Genomic DNA, 24,902 nt, shown 5'->3' on the forward strand with positions numbered 1-24,902 from the left:
TGAGTGAAAGACACCCACAACATGTGGACTGGATGACAATGTGTGCCGATTATGAGCAGAAAACATGAATAGGTATATTCAATCTTGCCCACACTAATACTTCCTCTTCAGAAATGGGATGAAAAAGGTACAAATTGATGTGATCAGCCAAAAGCTCACGACAGTCATTCAGAGTAACCATATCGATTTCTCCAGAGAAAGTATATACTGTAGGATAATGGACACTTCAATAGTGCAGATTGGATTACAGAGACCCTCTGATTGCAGCCACAAAATCCAATTGCCGTTATTGAATTTGAGAGAAAGCAGGATCCGACTCTTCAACATTTTTAATCAGAGCGGTCCAGACTCTGCCCGAATGTAACTCTCCTGTTAGCTAGGGGCATCGTTTGAGAGCGAATTGAGAGCGAGGTAATCCATGTTGTATTATCAAGGTCATTCTTTTCAAAGGAAATATTTCAAGGGAAAATGGGTAAAGTTTTCATTTTCTTGAACAGCAAAACGGGGAAAGAAACAGTTTGCACAATGCTCTGTGTAAACGTATCTGTATCCCAATTGAAGTGCTTTTCACGTGATAAATTCCATTAGAATAAAATCCACGTGAATGTTTGTTGCAAGGGAGAGTTGATTATCTTACTTATACTGAACATCCATTATGCTTTTAATGAAACCTCGTTTAAACCATACATGCAATATATTCATACAACATAGAAACAGTACAACATACAATATCCAATGTATCCATGAATGTAATACTTTATCAACAGTGAAACAGGAGATCATTCTGAATGATAGTGTAAGCAGCTCAAATTACAAGCATATTGCATGGCCATGCAGGGGACGTGGTTCGGGAGGACACGTACTTTCCTGATGTCGTCAAGATTTGTGATTTCTGGGGACAGTCCTCCGTGTACGCACAGGAACTGCTGGTTCATAAGGGCGGCCAGAGGAAGGCAGTCGAAGGCGTCCATACACGCATCGTACACCCGCTCCGAATACTTAATTCTACCTGTCAAGGTGGAAATAGGGCAGGGAGTGAGTGTTGCCAGGCCAAACACCCTTAGCTCTTACACACTAGGGCAGTGTGCTGGGTCGGAAAGCATTTCAAAAGTGTCAGAAAACCTCCAAAGGACATTCGAAAAACTCCAGCATAATTTCACTCTGCCCTTGGTATTTTATTTTGACTCTGAGCCCGAACACAACAGCAATAGTTCACATGTAAATACCTATCAAGGAGAAAGCAAATATCTGTTTTCATACTATGCCAAGAAGCACATTTCTGTGTGAATGTTTGAAAGTGTAAGCGCCGGGTTGAATGTACAATGCTTTAGAATGAAAAACTCAAACCAGACTTACATTCCTGCTTAAATGTGAAATACTCCGTCAAATGTCTACATTCGTGGTTCCCACGAAGCAAAAAGAGTGTTTTGGGGTATAGGATCTTTAAGGCCCACAAGTACAGCACACACTGAAAGAGAACAACAAAGAGATTGGGAATGAATCTGCATATAGTTTTTGAGAACATATTTTTTACAATACAGTATAACCAACAGTAGTTTCAGATGTACAAATGCAAAAGCATCAACCATTTCCTTCTTTAACTTAATGTTCTTAGAACAGGTTGAAACACTTACTTCGATACTGAAATATCCTCTGTCGACGTAGTCGCCCAGGAAAAGGTATCGTGTGCTAGCGGGTGACCCTCCTACTTCAAACAGCTTCATCAGGTCAAAGAACTGGCCATGGATGTCTCCACAAACTACAGGAAGCACACATGGGAGGAAATCAGAAACAACAAATCTTACAATTCTTCACTTTTATATGTGACCCGTTTCAGGAAGTATGTTGCATTTCACTACTTCACAGGAGAGGCATTTGAACGTCTTTTTTCATTTATTTTGATCAACATTTTTTAAAATGTTTGTTTGTTTTTGTGTGCCTTGTATTCCATCTGTAAATATGAATACAATTGTTGGGGCGGCAGGGTAGCCTAGTGGTTAGAGTGTTGGACTAGTAACCGAAAGGTTGAAAGTTCAAATCCCCGAGCTGACAAGGTACAAATCTGTCATTCTGCCCCTGAACAGGCAGTTAACCCACTGTTCCTAGGCCGTCATTGAAAATAAATAAGAATTTGTTCTTAACTGACTTGCCTAGTAAAATAAAGGTAAGATAAAAATTTAAAAAATACAGAGCCTAGTTGTTTAGCCACAGAAAAAGACAACCTTCTCGCTAGGCATGGTTGGCTAAGATAATGGATGGGCTGGACATGCCGGGAGATGAGTTTGGATTGGTCTGCCATGTAGCATGCTTCTGTCTATAACGTGAGCTGTTCAGTATGTGGTGAAAATCATTTCTACAGTGGCTTTTTTTGAACGATATAACATTAGCCATTGAGAACTACAAACGATTGGCTACTTTTGAATTTAGCAGGTGCTATCGACAGAACAGTTGGAAAAAGTTGTGATGAACTACCGCCTGCACACTCCACGTCAGTGTGAACCGGAGGTACTTGACACAACGCTGGTCAAACAAAACAGAGTTCAATGGTTCCAGTCTGCCATGAAGCATTCATCCATGTAAACGGGTAAGAGTCCAGCTACATTTCCAGATATGATACGTTTCTAATTTAGTCCGAAAGTTGTTCTCATTGCAAATGCAAGCGTACTGTTAGATACTGTAGCTAGCGAACATTAGCTTTCGGGCTCGCTAGCTAGCGTATGTATGATCTGGGTCGCAATAGTATTCTAATTATTCGTATCTAGCTAGCTAGATACATGTCTAAACAAAATACTTCACTTCCCCAGGTGATTACAACCCATCAAGTTAGTCAGGTGTGTCTTGGGGGGATTACGGCCATCTATTTAATTCCATGAACATGTGTACATGTCTAGACAATAGTTACCCATCCACTTAGCTAGATGTGGCTGGGGGGTGGTTATAGCATTTTCACATGACCCATCAATTTAAACAAGTGTGTCTGGGTAAGTGTCATCTAAAAATGATAAAATATTTACAAAATATTTTTATCTGGACACTTTCTGTTTTTGATATTTCTACTATGCAAGTAACCATTTCATGGTACCGTTTACACTAGGATCCTGTGCATGTGACAAGCTTGGATTTCATTTGATATAGTGTGTGTTTACCACAGACAATAACATAAGCAACATGACCTGTACCAAAGTAGGATTAGGATAGAGGCTCAAGTGTCCAGAGTTTTTTGGAGTTTTTCCTTTTTGTAGGCTACTAATTTGACCACTTTTAGTCTTGAAATCTTTGTTTGTTTCCTACACTACTCACTCTGTTCGGCACATGACCTCACGTGAATCCTTAAAGAGAAGGGTGGGGCTAAGGATTAAGAGGGTGTGAACAATGCTGAATGGGTGGAGCCAAAGAAGAGCTCTCCAGTAGGTGTAAAAAAAAAAAGTTACTTTCTCAATCTTCCTCAACCTCAGTGTATGATATATACTTTTCTTGCTCTGAGTCTGTATTTTTATCCAATGTAAAATAAAACATTTTTTAAATGTTGCTACATAGGACCGAATCCAGGGGGTGGGTCACATATTCGAAACATTTGCTTCGTCCTCTTTAAAAGTGCAGTTTTCCTGTGCAGTAGAAATTCATAGGCTTTCTAATTACACTTACGTATACCCTTTGAGAGAGTTTGTTTGTGGTATCATGATTCATGGGGGTGGCAGGGTAGCCTAGTGGTTAGAGCGTTGGACTAGTAACCGTGAAGGTTTCAAGTTCAAACCCCTGAGCTGACAAGGTACAAATCTGTCATTCTGCCCCTGAACAGGCAGTTAACCCACTGTTCCTAGGCCGTCATTGAAAATAAGAATTTGTTCTTAACTGACCTGCCTGGTTAAATAAAGGTAAAATAAATAAAAATGTACATGTTAAGAAGAATTATATGGACCCTGGACATATAATGGGCAAGTAGTCACGTTTATCATTATCATAAGCCACTCTCTGATCCCAAGAGGCACAAAAGCTTTTATTTACAGGGGCAATTATTAGTTCATATATACCCAGTTCCAATACACAATGCAACTACTTCTCTCACCTGACAAACAGAAAGGCTTCAATTCCAAGCATGTTTCATACAATTTGCCTGGAGAGGATTTGCAAGCGTGAAGTGTCTTCTGTTTCTGTACTGTATGTTGCCAGCCAATTGAACCTGGATCAACTGGTACAAAAAAGGTGTTGTCTCGCCTGTATCCTTTCATAATACACGGCATCATGCATAAAACATGAAAACCAAGCGACTTAGTGCTGCATTACATAGTGAGCTCTGCTTTCACCAACCTGCGCCACCAATCAACATGACCTAACCTACTCTTATACTATATATCGGACTACATTTCTTAGCGTTAAAAACATTTGAGTTTGCCAAACCCTCTACGTTGTGTCAAGTGCCTGTTTTCTTTCTTCAAGATAAATGCAACACCTTTACAGAATGTCTGTCGCGTTGGACCTTACTCAAACCAAGAAGGACCACTGTAAATGTGAAGGGAGCTATAGCACGACTACCTATCAACAAACAAACATCACAGTAAAAAAAAAAGAAGCATTATACTCAGTACACGAGTAGTGTGGGACTCGTTCTTCAAATAACCCGATAACCTTTTGAATTGGCCATTTTTATTCTTACAAGCACCACTGGAAAGAGCTGTACATTGATACCTCGTTGCTAGTGAGGGTATAATGTTAGTGAGAGTATAATGAGGTAACATGACAAATGGAATCAATAAAGCTGTCGTTCAGCCATAGCTCCTATCAACATTTACATTATGGAAGCGCCAACATTTCCCTCTTTCTCAGACTCCGGGTGGCATCTTTAATAGAATAAAATATGTCTGTCTCGCTATGACATGAGTCACTTCCCTGTGCTTTTTTATTCATAGAATACTGACTGAAATCTATGAAAGGAACATCACTTGCACAGCCTATTATTATTATTAAGGAACACAAGTATGCTATTATGGAGGAAAAACATGTATCCCAATGCCTGTTGAGATCTCAACTATAGAGTGTTGTTCTTGTCTGCAATTGTATGGTAACATGCAGTGTCGAAAAATGTACTGTACTCTCCCGCTCTCCATTCTTAATAACAGAGTGATGGAACATTAACTTATTTAGTCCCGTTGGTCTACTTTACACTAATGTGACAACTTTGATGTTAATCACATCCCCACCTCCTCCATCAATCAATCGCTCCAGTCAACAACCCAACATGACCCACACTGTGACTGGCCAGACTCAATCACTCCATGATCACTCCATTCGACCACTCAGTCAAATAGAATTGGTTTTCCATTGCCCCTCTGGCCCCGTTCACCACTGCTCCCCGGAGAGCCAAGGAGCCACAGCCCACAGGGCCTTCCGATGTTTGTCACCCTCTGGCCACACACTGACAGCAAGCATGCTGGGACTGTGATTACAGAACCCAGACCAGCCAGGAACAACCCAGTCATTTCTTTGTAGACCCATTGCAGTGGTCGGAGCAGAGTGTCATATCCAGCTGCTAGTCAACCTTCACGACCAGCCAATCATAGTTTATATTGTCACACAAATAATTCCCTGATTGGTTTGAACAACAAACAAAACAAATACTGTATTTATATTCTGAGTGTGTGTGCTATTCACAAACATTGGGCGATAATTCCCCCTCCATTTTTCTAACCTTATATTTCAGTGAGAAAACGCTAAACAACATGAACAATTCATGTTAACAAATGACACTGATATACAGTAGCAAAAGACAACGCCAGCCAACTACAGTTGCCTGAAACACAGTTGCTATAGCACTGATATTAATTGGGTCCTTGGCAATGAATACCAAAACCATCCTCTGATTGCGTGTCTGTCTTTAAGCATGCATCTAAAGATTTCGAGAGTAAGCCCGTAGAAATGTATTGAAGACAGTTCCAATTATCATCTGTTGAAGGAAAGCCATTAGCTCGAGTTGCAAACCCCCTTAGGCACGAGGAAGAGAAGAGAGAATTATTTCTCCTCCGCATATGCATCGTAAACTCTCATTTTGTCATTTTGTCTTTGGAGAATCCCCACTCTTTGCAAATGGTTTAATTTCTGGATTTAAACTTAAAGGGTTATCATTTCTAATGCGCTCCCTCTCAGAGTCAACAGTATGGTGTTACAAATGCTATTCAATTCACGCTGTCTGAGAAGTAGCTCACTGTGCAAAGTGGATGTTCAATCTCGCTTACTACAAAAAGGTAGATGTTTGTAAGGCAGCATCGATCCCCTAATCATATGTCATTAAAGGAAATGATAGAATTATAGAAAGTCAAAATCCCTCTCGCTCATTAGTTTCTCAGCCAGCACTGTACGCCAAGGCTGACCATGATCACTATGGAAACAACCCTACAATGAAAGAATGTAACTTTCAGAGGCTTTTCACACCAACTCAACTGTTAAATACAAAGGACTTTTCACATGGCTGCTAACCACAACGCGCTAACACTTTGCGCCATAACAAGTTACGACTATTCAGTTTTATAATGTGTGATTTAAGATCAATCTCATGACCAGGATTTAACTGCATGTTGTAAGCAATACTAACTGTAAATCCTGTTCCTGGAGAGCTTCTGTACCTTCTTGTATGTTTTCGCTCCAACCCCATTTGTAACTAACCTGGTTCAGTTTATCAACGAGCTAATTATTAGAATCAGGTGTGCTAGATTAGGGTTGGTACAGGATGGTAGCTCTCCAGGAACAGGGTTGGAGTGAAAACCTACAGGATGGTAGCTCTCCAGGAACAGGGTTGGAGTGAAAACATACAGGATGGTAGCTCTCCAGGAACAGGGTTGGAGTGAAAACCTACAGGATGGTAGCTCTCCAGGAACAGGGTTGGAGTGAAAACCTACAGGATGGTAGCTCTCCAGGAACAGGGTTGGAGTGAAAACCTACAGGATGGTAGCTCTCCAGGAACAGGGTTGGAGTGAAAACCAACAGGATGGTAGCTCTCCAGGAACAGGGTTGGAGTGAAAACCTACAGGATGGTAGCTCTCCAGGAACAGGGTTGGAGAGCCTTGGTCTATATGATGGACTTTTGATAGCACAGTTCTGGTTCATTTCTGGTCAATGAAGCATGAATGCATACCAGAACAAAACATCATTCTATCATTCTAAAAGCTGGGATGAACTCAATTAAAGTGACTTACTCAACATCACACTGGAATGAGACATAAAATGAGAAGAACAAACGATCAAAGAACACAAAGGGCATAGAGGGACATGATGAAGCAACAAAAAGTTACACTAAACGTTGCAGTGCCGATGATGTGCTCTCTGTGTGTGTGTGTGTGTGTGTGTGTGTGTGTGTGTGTGTGTGTGTGTGTGTGGGTGGATCTGAAGATCTCGACAAAGCCAACCTGTGTCGTTTTGTCTCTCTGTGATAACGCCATGGTGACAGAAGTGGCTGTGAGGTCCCACTGGAATAGTCAGAGTGACATAGGGGTCAAGGTGACGACCCGATGAATAGGCAGCCAGGCCACAGTGAGTTGTAGACCCGTGTAGCTCTAGTCGGTAGAGCATGGCGCGTGCAACGCCAGCGTTGTGGGTTCGGTTCCCATGGGGGACCAGTACGAAAATGTATGCACTCACTACTGTAAGGTGTTCTGGATAAGGATTGAGCATCTTTCCAAGATGGCGTAGCAGTCGGACGTGTGTTTTGTCTTGTCCCGTCCTGTATAGTGTAAATATAGTTTTTCCTCGTTTTTTTCTGTATATATTTCGTACATATCTTAATCTCACTTTCCAACTACAGGCTGAATATACTCTCCTACAACCCGCATCACCCAATGTGGTACGGATCTGCTTTTTCTATACTTTAGAATCGGAACCCTCATCAGAAGCTAGCCAGCTAACTAGCTACTAGCTAGTAGCTAGCCACTGCTAGCGGTCTTCAACGCTAACTAGGACACCAGCGCGACATCTACCCAAAGCATATCAGACTGCTTTTTCTCTACCACATCTCCGGATTCCTACCACAAGCTCTGAACCTTTATACCGGATCATCGTAAATAGCTAGCTGCAATCCGAGTGGCTACTCCTGGCTAACGTCTCTGTCCCAGAGCAAGCACCAGTTAGCCTGGAGCTAGCCTCGAGCTAAGCCCATCTCCCGACTAGCCGAAGAGGTCCAAAAATACCTAATTTGCCAATTGGCCTGGACCCTCTACTGCCGACACGGAGCCCCGCCGATCCATCACGACTGGTCCGCCGACATAATAGTCCGAGGGGGTTTCAACAGGCTTTTCCGCTGCGACATCGCCAAAGATCCATCTGCTGGCCAAGGCCTGCGAGCTTTCTGAATCGCTGTATCTCCAGCTCACCGCATGAAGAGGAATAAACAGACTCACCCCATCGCGACGTCCCCCAAAGGTTAACCCTCTAGCCCTCGCTATCTCCCTGCTTGCTAATTCGGCCTGCTAACGGCTAGCTTGTCAAGCTCCGGTCCGCTAACTGCTACCTTGTCTAGCTCGGGCCTACGAACTGTTAGCTTGTTAGCACAGGCCTGCTAACCGTCTGAACCACCGCGTCCCAATCACTCTCTGACCCCATTCACTCTCTGACCCCATCTCTTTTTGATTTTTAATTTGTTTATAACTTCCGGAAACCTGCCTCACCCAATGTGATACGGAATCGCTATTACTTTTACTCTTATTTTTATTTTTATGACACACTCAAGAACCTCCAGACGCTAACCAGCTAACTAGCTACAAGCTAGTTAGTCATTGTTAGTTTTTTAAAAACCTGGATAACACTCGCCAGCCCAGCCCCCCTGCCCATCCACCGCTGCCCCCTGGACACTGATCTCTTGGCTACATAGCTGACGCACGCTGGACTGTCCATTAATCACGGTACTCCTTTCTGCTTGTTTGTCTTACCTGTCGGCCCCGTTGCCTAGTCAACGCCATTTTACCTGCTGTTTGTTGTGCTAGCGGATTAGCCTCGCCTACTGTTTTTAGCTAGCTTTCCAAATTCAACACCTGTGATTACTGTATGCCTCGCTGTATGTCTCTCTCAGATGTCAATATGCCTTGTATACTGTTGTTCAGGTTAGTTATCATTGTTTTAGTTCACAATGGTGCCCCTAGACCCACTCTGCATACCCCTGTTACCTCCTTTGTCCCACCTCCCACACATGCGGTGACCTCACCCATTACAACCAGCATGTCCAGAGATACAACCTCTCTCATCATCACCCAGTGCCTGGGCCTACCTCCGCTGTACCCGCACCCCACCATACCCCTGTCTGCGCATTATGCCCTGAATATATTCTACCATGCCCAGAAACCTGCTCCTCTTATCCTCTGCCCCCAACGCTCTAGGCGACCAGTTTTGATAGCCTTTAGCCGCACCCTCATACTACTCCTTCTCTGTTCCGCGGGTGATGTGGAGGTAAACCCAGGCCCTGCATGTCCCCAGGTACCCTCATTTGTTGACTTCTGTGATCGAAAAGCCTTGGTTTTATGCATGTCAACATCAGAAGCCTCCTCCCTAAGTTTGTTTTACTCACTGCTTTAGCACACTCTGCTAACCCTGATGTCCTTGCCGTGTCTGAATCCTGGCTCAGGAAGGCCACCAAAAATTCAGAGATTTCCATACCCAACTATAACATCTTCCGTCAAGATAGAACTACCAAAGGGGCGGAGTTGCAGTCTACTGCAGAGATAGCCTGCAAAGTAATGTCATACTTTCCAGGTCCATACCCAAACAGTTCGAACTACTAATTTTGAAAATTACCCTCTCCAGAAATAAGTCTCTCACTGTTGCCGCCTGCTACCGACCACCCTCAGCTCCCAGCTGTGCCCTGGACACCATTTATGAATTGATCGCCCCCCCATCTAGCTTCAGAGTTTGTTCTGTTAGGTGACCTAAACTGGGATATGCTTAACACCCGGCAGTCCTACAATGTAAGCTAGATGCCCTCAATCTCACTCAAATCATCAAGGAACCCACCAGGTACAACCCTAACTCTGTAAACAAGGGCACCCTCATAGACGTCATCCTGACCAACTGGCCCTCCAAATACACCTCCGCTGTCTTCAACCAGGATCTCAGCGATCACTGCCTCATTGCCTGTATCCGCCACGGAGCCGCAGTCAAACGACCACCCCTCATCACTGTCAAACGCTCCCTAAAACACTTCTGTGAGCAGGCCTTTCTAATCGACCTGGCCCGGGTATCCTGGAAGGACATTGACCTCATCCCGTCAGTTGAGGATGCCTGGTCATTCTTTAAAAGTAACTTCCTCACCATTTTAGATAAGCATGCTCCGTTCAAAAAATGCAGAACCAAGAACAGATACAGCCCTTGGTTCACTCCAGACCTGACTGCCCTCGACCAGCACAAAAACATCCTGTGGCGGACTGCAATAGCATCGAATAGCCCCCGTGATATGCAACTGTTCAGGGAAGTCAGGAACCAATACACGCAGTCAGTCAGGAAAGCTAAGGCCAGCTTCTTCAGGCAGAAGTTTGCATCCTGTAGCTCCAACTCCAAAAAGTTCTGGGACACTGTGAAGTCCATGGAGAACAAGAGCACCTCCTCCCAGCTGCCCACTGCACTGAGGCTAGGTAACACGGTCTCCACCGATAAATCCACGATTATCGAAAGCTTCAATAAGCACTTCTCAACGGCTGGCCATGCCTTCCGCCTGGCTACTCCAACCTCGGCCAACAGCTCCGCCCCCCCGCAGCTCCTCGCCCAAGCCTCTCCAGGTTCTCCTTTACCCAAATCCAGATAGCAGATGTTCTGAAAGAGCTGCAAAACCTAGACCCGTACAAATCAGCTGGGCTTGACAATCTGGACCCTCTATTTCTGAAACTATCTGCCGCCATTGTCGCAACCCCTATTACCAGCCTTTTCAACCTCTCTTTCATATCGTCTGAGATCCCCAAGGATTGGAAAGCTGCCGCAGTCATCCCCCTCTTCAAAGGGGGAGACACCCTGGACCCAAACTGCTATAGACCTATATCCATCCTGCCCTGCCTATCTAAGGTCTTCGAAAGCCAAGTCAACAAACAGGTCACTGACCATCTCGAATCCCACCGTACCTTCTCCGCTGTGCAATCTGGTTTCCGAGCCGGTCACGGGTGCACCTCAGCCACGCTCAAGGTACTAAACGATATCATAACCGCCATCGATAAAAGAAAGTACTGTGCAGCCGTCTTCATCGACCTCGCCAAGGCTTTCGACTCTGTCAATCACCATATTCTTATCGGCAGACTCAATAGCCTCGGTTTCTCGGATGACTGCCTTGCCTGGTTCACCAATTACTTTGCAGACAGAGTTCAGTGTGTCAAATCGGAGGGCATGTTGTCCGGTCCTCTGGCAGTCTCTATGGGGGTGCCACAGGGTTCAATTCTCGGGCCGACTCTTTTCTCTGTATATATCAATGATGTTGCTCTTGCTGCGGGCGATTCCCTGATCCACCTCTACGCAGACGACACCATTCTATATACTTTCGGCCCGTCATTGGACACTGTGCTATCTAACCTCCAAACGAGCTTCAATGCCATACAGCACTCCTTCCGTGGCCTCCAACTGCTCTTAAACGCGAGTAAAACCAAATGCATGCTTTTCAACCGATCGCTGCCTGCACCCGCATGCCCGACTAGCATCACCACCCTGGATGGTTCCGACCTTGAATATGTGGACATCTATAAGTACCTAGGTGTCTGGCTAGACTGCAAACTCTCCTTCCAGACTCACATCAAACATCTCCAATCGAAAATCAAATCAAGAGTCGGCTTTCTATTCCGCAACAAAGCCTCCTTCATTCACGCCGCCAAGCTTACCCTAGTAAAACTGACTATCCTACCGATCCTCGATTTCGGCGATGTCATCTACAAAATGGCTTCCAACACTCTACTCAGCAAACTGGATGCAGTCTATCACAGTGCCATCCGTTTTGTCACCAAAGCACCTTATACCACCCACCACTGCGACTTGTATGCTCTAGTCGGCTGGCCCTCGCTACATATTCGTCGCCAGACCCACTGGCTCCAGGTCATCTACAAGTCCATGCTAGGTAAAGCTCCGCCTTATCTCAGTTCACTGGTCACGATGGCAACACCCATCCGTAGCACACCCTCCAGCAGGTGTATCTCACTGATCATCCCTAAAGCCAACACCTCATTTGGCCGCCTTTCGTTCCAGTACTCTGCTGCCTGTGACTGGAACGAACTGCAAAAATCGCTGAAGTTGGAGACTTTTATCTCCTCACCAACTTCAAACATCAGCTATCCGAGCAGCTAACCGATCGCTGCAGCTGTACATAGTCTATTGGTAAATAGCCCACCCATTTTCACCTACCTCATTCCCATACTGTTTTTATACTGTTTTTTTTATTTTTTATTTACTTTTCTGCTCTTTTGCACACCAATATCTCTACCTGTACATGACCATCTGATCATTTATCACCCCAGTGTTAATCTGCAAAATTGTATTATTCGCCTACCTCCTCATGCCTTTTGCACACATTGTATATAGACTGCCCATTTTTTTTCTACTGTGTTATTGACTTGTTAATTGTTTACTCCATGTGTAACTCTGTGTTGTCTGTTCACACTGCTATGCTTTATCTTGGCCAGGTCGCAGTTGCAAATGAGAACTTGTTCTCAACTAGCCTACCTGGTTAAATAAAGGTGAAATAAAAAATAAAAAAATCCCTAAAATGTAAATGTTGTAGTCAGCTGGACACAATGGATAGTAGGCAGTATTCATAGCAGATACAATGGCTTTCCTCTGGGCTTTGTTCTTAGCACACACATGAAGACAAGCACGCACAGGCAATCACGACGCACATATGAGATGAGCAGGTGGGAGTACATTATCTCAAGTGAGCTAGGATTTGTTCTCGCCATCCAGTGCAACTGCGCGATAGAGAACAACATATCGTCAGTCAGCAACAGCAGTGTGTGTGTGGGTGGCTGACTTACGCAATCTAGTGCGGCTCAATAACCTACACGGGCCACTCCAGAGGCAAGCTCATTGAGTTGATGTGATCCACCGGGGAAGGCAGACGGTGCAAAATCCTCTTTTGATTGAGCAGATCGGTAATGCCTCGGAGATCAACGCCGAGTCTCTGGGAAGAGTTCCAGCCTGGAGTGAAGTAGTAGTGTATATGGAATGCAGCTCTCGATCTGTTCAGTATTCATGTGTTATATGTGAGAGACCGGGATGTAAAGGTCTGGTAGAGAAAATGCTCTTTTCTCTCGCTGGTTGAAGAATTAAGTCATTACTGCAGTTTTTTTTGCAATAGCAGAACGTAGCTACAGGTTGTTGGACTGAATGATTCAGCAGGGAGCTGTGTCAGGAGCAGTTTGGGCCTGATGGACTAACACTGTGACCTGGTTCCCCCATGAAAGCCCAGATGCCACCTGGCACAACCAGGAAGAGAGTGTGTGTGTTGTTTTTCTCAGGAGGGCCATTCAGCCAAGACACATCACATAGACGGAGGAGAGGGTAGAATGAGGTGGAGAAAACACAGCACGTTTTTTTTTTTGTACAGTATGAGTGAGAAAAAAAGGATGTATTCTTTCTAACAGAAAATGTGGCCTTGTGTCAGTGTGTGTGTGTGTGGATGGGTGTTTGTGTGCGTGTGTATCATTGCCGTAGAATAGGACTGTTGAGTAGGAGAGGGGCGGGGGGTGGGTGTAGGAGTGGGAGTAGAAGTAGCTAATGTTAACCCCTACCTCTGACTCTACTATCCCCCAGGCTGATTCACAACCAACACACAACCAAGCCTTTTCTCTCACTCTCCATTACACTTTAGAACCAATCACATACAACTGATTTCTCTGGAAGATAGCAATGATGAAGTGCAGGTCCAGGCTTTTTTCTTTACTACGGAATGAGAGGTATTGGTTACACAATATGATCTGCTGAGAATGAGATAGGGACCATACATACAGCATTATGGAGCTACCAAACTTATTCTCCAAGCATCATTTTTGAAATAATGCAATTATGCAATACACCCAGCTAGCACATAACGTTCTGAGAACCATATGTTTCTCAAAGCTTGGTGAGAGCGCCCTATGGTTATTTTGCATACAACCTTCCGACAACTTTCTTTGAATGGTGCAGGTAATGTTCTAGGAATGTTCTCCAACTGGTTGGACATCGGGAATGTTCTCAAATAGTCCAGAGAACATTAAGAAACAACGTTCTTCTGTGGGAATTTCAGTACATCAGCATTACTTTTCATACAGGTTTTCTCAAATTGTTCTAAAAACGTTAAGAAAACTTTCAAAGAATGTTATTTAATAACATATGCCTGTTCTCAGCATCAACATAATTTTTTATTCTCCATCTTGTTAAGTGTGTTCAGGTGTGTTGGCTGTGCCCACTAATTGGCCACACCTGATCTTAATGAGTACTTGTTTCCTTTGAAATGGGGTCTGTTTGAATAGACTAAAATGAACAGATTTTTTATTTAAAACAAATAACATGGTATATATACTACAGTAGCTCCATCTATGCAGTGCAGTGGACTAATTCCATTGATAGAGAAAAGAAGATTATAGGTTTGAATCTCACTGATGCCATGCCACAATAAAAAATAAATGTGTTTGCGTGATTGATGGATTCCATGTGTCCTATCGGTGCTGGAGTTCAAAACCGTTAACCCAAACTCCAGAGTGGCGCAGCGGTCTAAGGCTGTGCATCTCAGTGCACGAGGTGTCAATAAAGTCGCCGGTTCAAATCCAGGCTGTATCACATCCGGCTGTGATTGGGAGTCCCATAGTGGGGTGCACAATTGGCCCAGCGTCATCTGGGGTAGGCCGTCATTGTAAATAAGAATTTGTTCTTAATTGACTTGCCTAGTTAAATAAAGGTTCACGTTTAAATGGGGGAAAAAACAAGCTAATAGTCTTATTGAAACATGTTCTCAGAACATTATTTCATTTCTTTTAAGTATTTTGGGGGTGGCGGTTAAGAGCGTAACCGAAAGGTGGCTGGTTCGAATCCCGAGCTGGCAAGGTAGATAATCTGCCCTTCAGTAAGGTAGTTAACCCCCAACAACAACTGCTCCCCAGGCGCTGATGATGTGGATGTCGATTAAGGCAGCCCCCCGCACCTCTTTGATTCAGAGGGGTTGGGTTAAATGCAGAAGACACATTTAGGTTGAATGCATTCAGTTGTGCAACTGACTAGGTATTCCCCTTTCTCTCATTTCCATTGAAAAAACACTCTGTTTTACTGGTCAGGAAACTTATGGCTTCATTCCCAGAACCAATGGGAAACCAAAAACGTACATCGCCACAACTTCCAAAGAACCAAATGTGCTAGCTGGGCAGTTTGCCATCCATTAGTTTAACATATAGTTACTGTTAAAATTTGTTTTATGGTAATTGAAACTAAAAAAGCAAAGATGTTTAGACATTCAGAATAAAAAACTTTTTTTGACACCCACATGTTTCAGAGAAATAACAAAATTAATGAATTAATTCAAATAAACAACCACATCGACATGATTTCACCAACTTTGGTGGTATGACAGAACTAAAATAGAAACCATTTTGTCTTAAAACTTATGCTAACACATAGCAACCAGTGCCCTAATGCTACCTTATTATATACTGTGAAGACTGCACATGGCTCTATGATTTGTGATCATGGCAGAGACAGTGGAGACATAATTTACAGCACATTGTGCAACAGTCAGCCACAAATAGAGGGGCAGCAGCACAGCACCTAGGCACCCTGCCATCTTCCATCATCACCTTAAGGCTATGGGTTTGAGTTCCATGGGTTTGAGTCTCATGTAAGGAGCTGTGTCTACCAGCCAGTCAGCCATACCCAAGCTAATACCTAGGTGTTTAGCTTAAGGGACTAACAGATATTTGCTGTGCACAGTAGACACAGATTCAAACACAGTCAGTCATATTTGCATTAGCCAGGGCCAAACTGGAGAGTAATGACTTGGTTTCTAGTGTAGAGACTTTAGAGAGAAAGAGAGTATCAAATGCTATATTTCCTTGTAGGCTGCACAACAGAGTCAGAAACAAAACATACAAAGGAGTTTCTTCTTCAAACTCTTCATGGATGTGATCTATTGCCATTAGTTCCTAAGACTGGCCCCCTGCCTCTCATTAAGCCCCCATCAAAGAAGCTCATTAGGAAGTCTAATTGGGTTATGACTGAGACACTTGACTTAATGGCGAGAGAGAGAGAGAGAGAGAGAGAGAGAGAGAGAGAGAAAACAATGTGTTTGCATAGGTTTGAATCTGACTAGTTCTTATCAAAGTGTCAGGAATCACACAAAAATGACAGCTCGCGTAAAAATGTAAGATTAAACTAAACGAGCAACCTTAAAAATTCGACCAAGGTTTAGTACATCTCATAACAAATGGTTAGGAAGTGGATTGCATTTCAATCCATTTCACTGGCTCACATAAAATGTTATGTGACACGAAAAAAAAAAAAAAAAACTCTATTCACCTCTCCATGAGGGCAAATACGTCTATGTGTGTGTCAGAGTAATTTTCTGTTTTCAAGTCTATCTGTACCAGAAGGGCATTTCAACAATTAGCATCGCCTTGGTTGGTCAGACTGTGTGAACCAGTTTAAAATGTCCCTCTGCCCTTGCTTGTTACAGCGTTCTGGTGATGGGCAGCAGAGCCCACGCACGTCCTTCAAAGCCTGGCGGTGACTCACATACTCAGGGGAAGTGGGAAAAGTCAGAAGGTTGTATAAGGGCGCCCCAGACAGAGAGAGGGAGGAAAGGAGGGAGAAGTTCAAACAAACACGCATTGCAGTATTTAGGCTACAGAATGACTTTGGGTATTGTAAAGTTTTGCCACCACACACAACCAGGTAGACTCCCCCTCATAGGTAGAAACTTCTAGATTTCGGGAATAAGAAGTGTGTGTGTGCAGGCATTAGTTTGGTCTGTGAATGTCTATGTCCGCGTGTGTTTTACTCACTAACCTGTCACGGGGGCCTCTATGTCCAGCAGGTTCTTCTCAGCCCTCAAGATGGCCGCTCCCTCGCCGATGAGCCTGAGGGCCACGCTCTCCTCCACGCGGCCCTCCTTGGTCAGGTGGCCTTTGAGCACGTCCACTTTGGGCCTCCCATCGCTGTCAAACACCTCCTTGGCTGTGAGTCGGTGACTTGGCGGGAACGGGACAGCTGGAGGAGAAGGAAGAGGGGGAGAGTTAGTTCCTACAAACCCACAGGTACAAAAGCCCTCACACTATAAAGAGTGAGGAGGAGAGCCATGTTGGAGACTCTATGCTCCCAAGAGGACTAAGTCAAACAAGTCAAAGCTACAGTTGAATCACTGAGCAAGTTGAAGTCTTTGGAGGAAATATCTTGGCCAGAGAAAAGGTGTTAAGGGAAATATGCACCTCTCATTGAATGTAACAAAACACAGACTTTAATTAAACTATATTTTCTCTATTTTAACTTTTTGAAATAAACTATATTTTAACTAAATGTGTGAATACATCTATATAGGATTTATTCACATAGTAAACAAAGTCCTGCACTCTGATGTCAGCAATTATCAAACAGAAAATCAACTGCCGGTTTAGCATACACTAATGACGCCATTGAAATGACAAGAATTATCACAGCTAATATTTGATAGCCTGCAGCTAGCAGGACTGTGTGTTACTGCTGCCGCCTACACCAAATCCTCTCAAATGCTCACTATCCTGTCCTTACGGCCATCTTAATTATTGACTAATTACAGTCATCCACAACAATATCCGTCATTTAAGGAAAGCAGAACAGCAGAAACAAGGTATTCATTTCGGTGGAATTTGTTTCAATCATGACGCAGTCAAAGCTTTCTTGTTTCCACACAATGTAATGGCCATCCTATTATATAATACACAGTAATAGCTACCCTATTATATAATACACAGCAATAGCCACCCTATTATATAATACACAGTAATAGCTACCCTATTATATAATACACATTAATAGCTACCCTATTATATAATACACAGTAATAGCCACCCTATTATATAATACATAGTAATAGCTACCCTATTATATAATACGTAGTAATAGCTACCCTATTATATAATACACAGTAATAGCCACCCTATTATATAATACACAGTAATAGCCACCGTATTATATAATACACAGTAATAGCCACCCTATTATATAATACACAGTAATAGCCACCCTATTATATAATACACAGTAATAGACACCCTATTATATAATACACAGTAACAGCTACCCTATTATATAATACACAGTAATAGCCATCATTCTATATAATGCACAGTAATAGCCATCCTATTATATAATGCACAGTAATAGCCATCCTATTATATAATACACAGTAATAGCTACCCTATTATATAATACACAGTAATAGCCACCCTATTATATAATACATAGTAATAGCTACCCTATTATATAATACATAGTAATAGCTACCCTATTATATAATACACAGTAATAGCCACCCTATTATATAATACACAGTAATAGCCACCCTATTATATAATACACAGTAACAGCTACCCTATTATATAATACACAGTAATAGCCATCATTCTATATAATACACAGTAATAGCCATCCTATTATATAATGCACAGTAATAGCCATCCTATTATATAATGCACAGTAATAGCCATCCTATTATATAATGCACAGTAATAGCCATCATATTATATAATGCACTGTAATAGCCATCCTATTATATAATGCACAGTAATAGCCATCATATTATATAATGTACTGTAATAGCCATCCTATTATATAATGCACAGTAATAGCCATCATATTATATAATGCACAGTAATAGCCATCATATTATATAATACACTGTAATAGCCATCCTATTATATAATACACAGTAATAGCCATCCTATTATATAATGCACAGTAATAGCCATCATATTATATAATGCACAGTAATAGCCATCCTATTATATAATGTACTGTAATAGCCATCCTATTATATAATGCACAGTAATAGCCATCCTATTATATAATGCACAGTAATAGCCATCCTATTATATAATGCACAGTAATAGCCATCATATTATATAATACACAGTAATAGCTACCCTATTATATAATACACAGTAATAGCCACCCTATTATATAATACATAGTAATAGCTACCCTATTATATAATACATAGTAATAGCTACCCTATTATATAATACATAGTAATAGCTACCCTATTATATAATACACAGTAATAGCCACCCTATTATATAATACACAGTAATAGCCACCGTATTATATAATACACAGTAATAGCCACCGTATTATATAATACACAGTAATAGCCACCCTATTATATAATACACAGTAATAGCCACCCTATTATATAATACACAGTAACAGCTACCCTATTATATAATACACAGTAATAGCCATCATTCTATATAATGCACAGTAATAGCTATCCTATTATATAATGCACAGTAATAGCCATCCTATTATATAATACACAGTAATAGCCATCATATTATATAATACACAGTAATAGCCATCCTATTATATAATGCACAGTAATAGCCATCCTATTATATAATGCACAGTAATAGCCATCCTATTATATAATACACAGTAATAGCCATCATATTATATAATGCACTGTAATAGCCATCCTATTATATAATGCACAGTAATAGCCATCATATTATATAATGTACTGTAATAGCCATCCTATTATATAATGCACAGTAATAGCCATCATATTATATAATGCACAGTAATAGCCATCATATTATATAATACACTGTAATAGCCATCCTATTATATAATGCACAGTAATAGCCATCATATTATATAATGCACAGTAATAGCCATCATATTATATAATACACTGTAATAGCCATCCTATTATATAATACACAGTAATAGCCATCCTATTATATAATGCACAGTAATAGCCATCCTATTATATAATGCACAGTAATAGCCATCATATTATATAATGCACAGTAATAGCCATCATATTATATAATGCACAGTAATAGCCATCCTATTATATAATACACAGTAATAGCCATCATATTATATAATGCACTGTAATAGCCATCCTATTATATAATGCACAGTAATAGCCATCATATTATATAATGTACTGTAATAGCCATCCTATTATATAATGCACAGTAATAGCCATCATATTATATAATGCACAGTAATAGCCATCATATTATATAATGCACAGTAATAGCCATCATATTATATAATGCACAGTAATAGCCATCATATTATATAATACACAGTAATAGCCATCATATTATATAATACACAGTAATAGACATAATATGATTTACACACAGCTGTACAGTACAAAGAAGGTTCACCTCCCTGATAGTTAATTGCAAATTAGCCGCCACGAATTTACGAAAATATGAAGTGGATTCACTAACTCAGCATTTTCACACCATCAGAAACGAGGAAATCGTCCTAATTAACATCCCAGAGCAGCATCACTGCTAACGACAGAGTAATGTGCTCTGCCATTAGCCATTACAGAAACAGCGTCATTGAGTGGAGAGGGGATCTCACAGACCGAGGCAATGATTTCACTTAGGTGACATCATCTGTAATCAGAATTCCAGCCCACCTCCATGTCACACTGTAATTAATAAAATAATAGAAAAAGGTCATTATAATTATGGGGCTTAATTTGATCTACCATGTATGCTGCATAAACTGCACAGATCTCCTGAAGTGTGCACTTGAACACTTCCCGTTATGGTGTAAACTCCCTCCAGCCAATGCTTACACCAATCCAAATTCTTTAAATCCATGACAAGGAAAGTGCAAGTGCAGATTTTGGGAGAAGCGTGGAGCCACAGCCATAGACTTCTACTTCACTTTCAACAGTCTCTCTCAACAGACATTTGTATGATACGAGAAAGCAGAGCTAGCTCGAGATTGCAAATATGGCTTGCAAAGTTAACCTTCTCTTTCAGTACCTCACTCAGCTTCAATTCAGACACCCAACATGGATGATGACTGAAACAATTGACAAGTCAGCCAAACTATTCCTACCAAACAACTTCACATAGCCTACATCCCTGTACAGATAACACTCATCTGTGTTGGTGTGCTTAAACCCCAGCCAGTGCCCCAGATATGGTTACCAAAGGCCCCCTGGCTGGGTCATTTCTCAGCACCTGTTGTGCAACTCTAGCCCCGGGCTTAAAATGACAGTCTGTCGTCATGCAGCCTCCCGTCTCTCATGTTGAGCTGTTGAACACAGGCCCCCCCCCCCAGCCTTCCACCATGTCTGCTACATAGTGCTACTCAAATCATCAGGGGTGGGGGAAGCCTCTGTATGCTGCTTCCTGGGAACAGTGTGTGTGTGTGTGTATGTGTGTGTGTGTGTGTGGTGTTTACTCATCAGTGCAACTACACACAGAGCCTGACGTGTTGTCTCCAATCTTACAGGCATCTTATTGCTGACACTTATTGTGTGTCAGGGTATCGCTACATTCATTTGACATCACCAACATGCTGGCGTCGATGACAGTGACAAATTTCAGTGGTATTGAAAATATTCCATTCTTTCAAGTGTGAATATGCACACAAAATGTAAGCAGAATGTAAGCAAAATGTAAGTAGTGTGAATATGCACACAAAATGTAAGCAAAATGTAAGCAGAGCAAAGGCTTATGGGTGAAGCTTGCATCTAAGGACCAATGGAAGTGTTCCAAACAGGAAAACACCTGTTGCCTACCTGGCAACGCTGAGTGAGCTAAATCAAGTGCTCCTAGTTTTTAAAATTCCATGCCTATAGTAGGATGAGATAAAGGGCATTCAGTATTGTTGGATACTCCTGGCTACAAGTGATGCTCTCAGGTTGCTGATGTCCAGTTGCTTAGCAGACTGTTGAACAATGTGTTATGCATGCAAGTGAATAAAAGAGAGCTAGCATAGGCTACTAGTTGGCATATCTGTGTTGTTCATGTCATTTGAGAAGGTGCAGGGTAGTTGGTTTGTTCATGTCATTTGAGAAGGTGCAGGTTAGTTGGTTTGTTCATGTCATTTGAGAAGGTGCAGGGTAGTTGGGTTTGTTCATGTCATTTGAGAAGGTGTGGGCTAGTTGGTTTGTTCATGTTATGTTAGCTTCTTCAGAAATTGCAAAACCACAGCAATTCCAAACACACATTGCCTACTGTGATTGATATACTGTAGGCCTTACCCCCTTTGACAGACTTTATGGATGATTGATATTCAAGTCTTTGTCTTTCATGTATTGCCTTCATTTCTATTTCTCAATCCTGTCCTTACTTTATCCATTCTAATTAATCGTCAATAATTGATTTTGGAAGTAATTCGCAACATATTTCAATTTTGAAGACTGCCATATAGAATGGCACACGCCCATGCTTTCCAGCACTTAAGAACTGTGAGAGTGCAGCAGGCTGAGGTTTGATGAGCCTGCCTGCCTGCTTGGTTGCCCGCCTGCCTGGTTGCCTGCCTGTCCGCCTGGCTGATTACTCAGGATGACTCAAAGCTGGGCTCCATTAGCTGATAGCTTTCATTAATTTCATCATAACTCAGCCCCCCCGCCATGTAACCAGTCAATTGATGCTCTGCAGGCTACAATCTAGAAGGAGAGAAATTGGTCTGCATTTATATGGTCTGATCATTCCCTTCTCATTTACCACGACTTAAAGGGGAATTTGACAGAACAACTGATCATTTTATATTGTGCCGAAAGGTACAGTAATGAATTCCTTAATTTATTCATTAATTCAGTGAAAAGACCAAGGATCACAGCTCATCTCTCCGGCACCAACCACCCCACCCTACCAAACTTGTCGTGCCCCCCTTTTTAAACCCTCATACAAATAGACAAAATAGACCAACCCCAGGATTCAATGTCCTGTATAAATGAAGTCAGCTATCAAAGACAACCTGGACCCTGAGACTACGCACTGGGCGTGTTCCATGTTGGTTCAACGTAATTTCATTGAAATGATGTGGAAACAACGTTGATTCAACCAGTGTGTGCTCAGTGCGTAGTCTGTTGCTCTGGAGTGCAATGCTGTAGTTGCCGTCAGATCTCATATACCTGAGTGTTATGAATCTCTTTTCTCCTGATTTATATTTCTCCCATCACTGTGGCAGTAGAAAATGGCTTTTGGCAATCAGTGAAAAAGTAGACGCTTAATTGGTAAAAAGGCCAATAAGAGTTTCAACTCAGGAAAGCAACAGGCATGGTTAAGAGCCATCACTCCAATTAGAGCCATTTCCACCATTAGGTAGAAACACTGTCCATCTCCCGTCGCATAGCAAATTAATACTATGCATTATTCAAACAACTCCCCCTCATTTATTTCAAATGCATTATCTATCTCCCACTCATGCATTATTTGAAGCACTCCCGGGAACGACAAGTAATTCCTTTCCACAGATTAAAAGTATCATTCAAAAGGCTGATTACAGGAAACCATGTTGGTCATACTGGGGGTCGACACTTTTAACACTTTTAACGTTGTGTAACCATTACTTCAGGTAGGAGTATAATGACGTTGCCATTATGAATGTTCAGAATCAAAAGAAAGGATCAAAAGAAAGGATGGAAGAAGGGTGGGTTACCGGTGGATTAATGGTGAGATACTGTACGACCAAGCATGACACCTGGGGTGCAACTCAAAAGTCAGGCGAAAGATCCCAGACAGATTTCAGCACATGGAAACTGCAATGCCTTATTATATGACAGTACAAAAGATTAATTGACATGTTTGGCCAATTAAAAACTCACAGCTGCAAGAATCTTGTCTAGAGCTTTAAAACAACATTAGTTGTTGACGTTACCTCTCTGCTGTTTTCACTACATTTACCTTTCTGCTACTTTCACTACCATACCTCTCTGCTATTTTCACTACATTTACCTTTCTGCTACTTTCACTACATTACCTTTCTGCTACTTTCACACCATTACCTCTCTGCTACTTTCGTGACGTTGCCACTCTGCTACTTTCATTGCATGACCTTTCTTCTACTTTCACTACATTACCTCTCTGCTACTTTCATTACATTACCCTTCTCCTACTTTCACTACATTACCTCTCTGCTACTTTCATTACATTACCTTTCTGCTACACTCACTACATTAACATACACAAGTACTGCTCTCCAACTACCTTGTAAGCCGCGTATTCTCCAATAACAATATGCTGGGCATGTGGATGTTTCTAGAATATAACAAATATAATATAACAAATATAACAAAGCGTTCTTTATGTCCAACAAGCTTTCTCTGCCTTTAACCTTGTTCTGAACACCTCCAAAACAAAGATCATGTTGTTTGGTAAGAAGAATACCCCTGTCCCCACCAGTGTGATTACTACCTCTGAGGGTTTAGAGCTTGAGGTAGTCACCTCATACAAGTACTTGGGAGTATGGCTACATGGTACACTGCCTTCTCTCAGCACATATCAAAGCTGCAGGCTAAAGTTAAATCTAGACTTGGTTTCCTCAATCGTAATCGCTCCTCTTTCACCCCAGCTGCCAAACTAACCCTGATTCAGATGACCATCCTAACTACCCATGCTAGATTACGGAGACGTAATTTATAGATTGGCAGGTAAGGGTACTTTCGAGCAGCTAGATATTCTTTACCATTCGTCCATCAGATTTGCCACCAATGCCCCCATCACTGCACTCTATACTCCTCTGTAAACTGGTCATCTCTGTATACCCGTTGCAAGACCCACTGGTTGATGCTTATTTATAAAACCCTCTTAGGCCTCACGTCCCCCTATCTGAGATACCTACTGCAGCCCTCATCCTCCACATACAACACCCGTTCTGCCAGTCACATTCTGTTAAAGGTCCCCAAAGCACACACATCCCTGGGTTGCTCCTCTTTTCAGTTCGCTGTAGCTGGCGACTAGAACGAGCTGAAA

The 24,902-nt window shown here is 42.1% G+C and overlaps 1 protein-coding gene across 4 annotated transcripts in view; it reads right to left on the reverse strand.

Moving 5' to 3' along the window:
- LOC115138109 (protein phosphatase 3 catalytic subunit alpha) overlaps positions 1–24,902 on the reverse strand; it is a 97,105-nt gene that overhangs the window by 37,645 nt on the left and 34,558 nt on the right. For all 4 annotated transcript variants that reach the window (XM_065025490.1, XM_065025491.1, XM_029674607.2 and 1 more), the window contains exons 2-5: positions 16,969–17,169; positions 1,635–1,759; positions 1,357–1,468; positions 864–1,009 (exon numbers count right to left, since the gene is read on the reverse strand). In XM_065025490.1, the coding sequence (XP_064881562.1) occupies positions 864–1,009; positions 1,357–1,468; positions 1,635–1,759; positions 16,969–17,169 (584 nt within the window). The remainder of the gene's footprint in view (positions 1–863; positions 1,010–1,356; positions 1,469–1,634; positions 1,760–16,968; positions 17,170–24,902) is intronic.

Source organism: Oncorhynchus nerka, linkage group LG12 (assembly GCF_034236695.1).
Source record: "Oncorhynchus nerka isolate Pitt River linkage group LG12, Oner_Uvic_2.0, whole genome shotgun sequence".
Taxonomy (NCBI): domain Eukaryota; kingdom Metazoa; phylum Chordata; class Actinopteri; order Salmoniformes; family Salmonidae; genus Oncorhynchus; species Oncorhynchus nerka.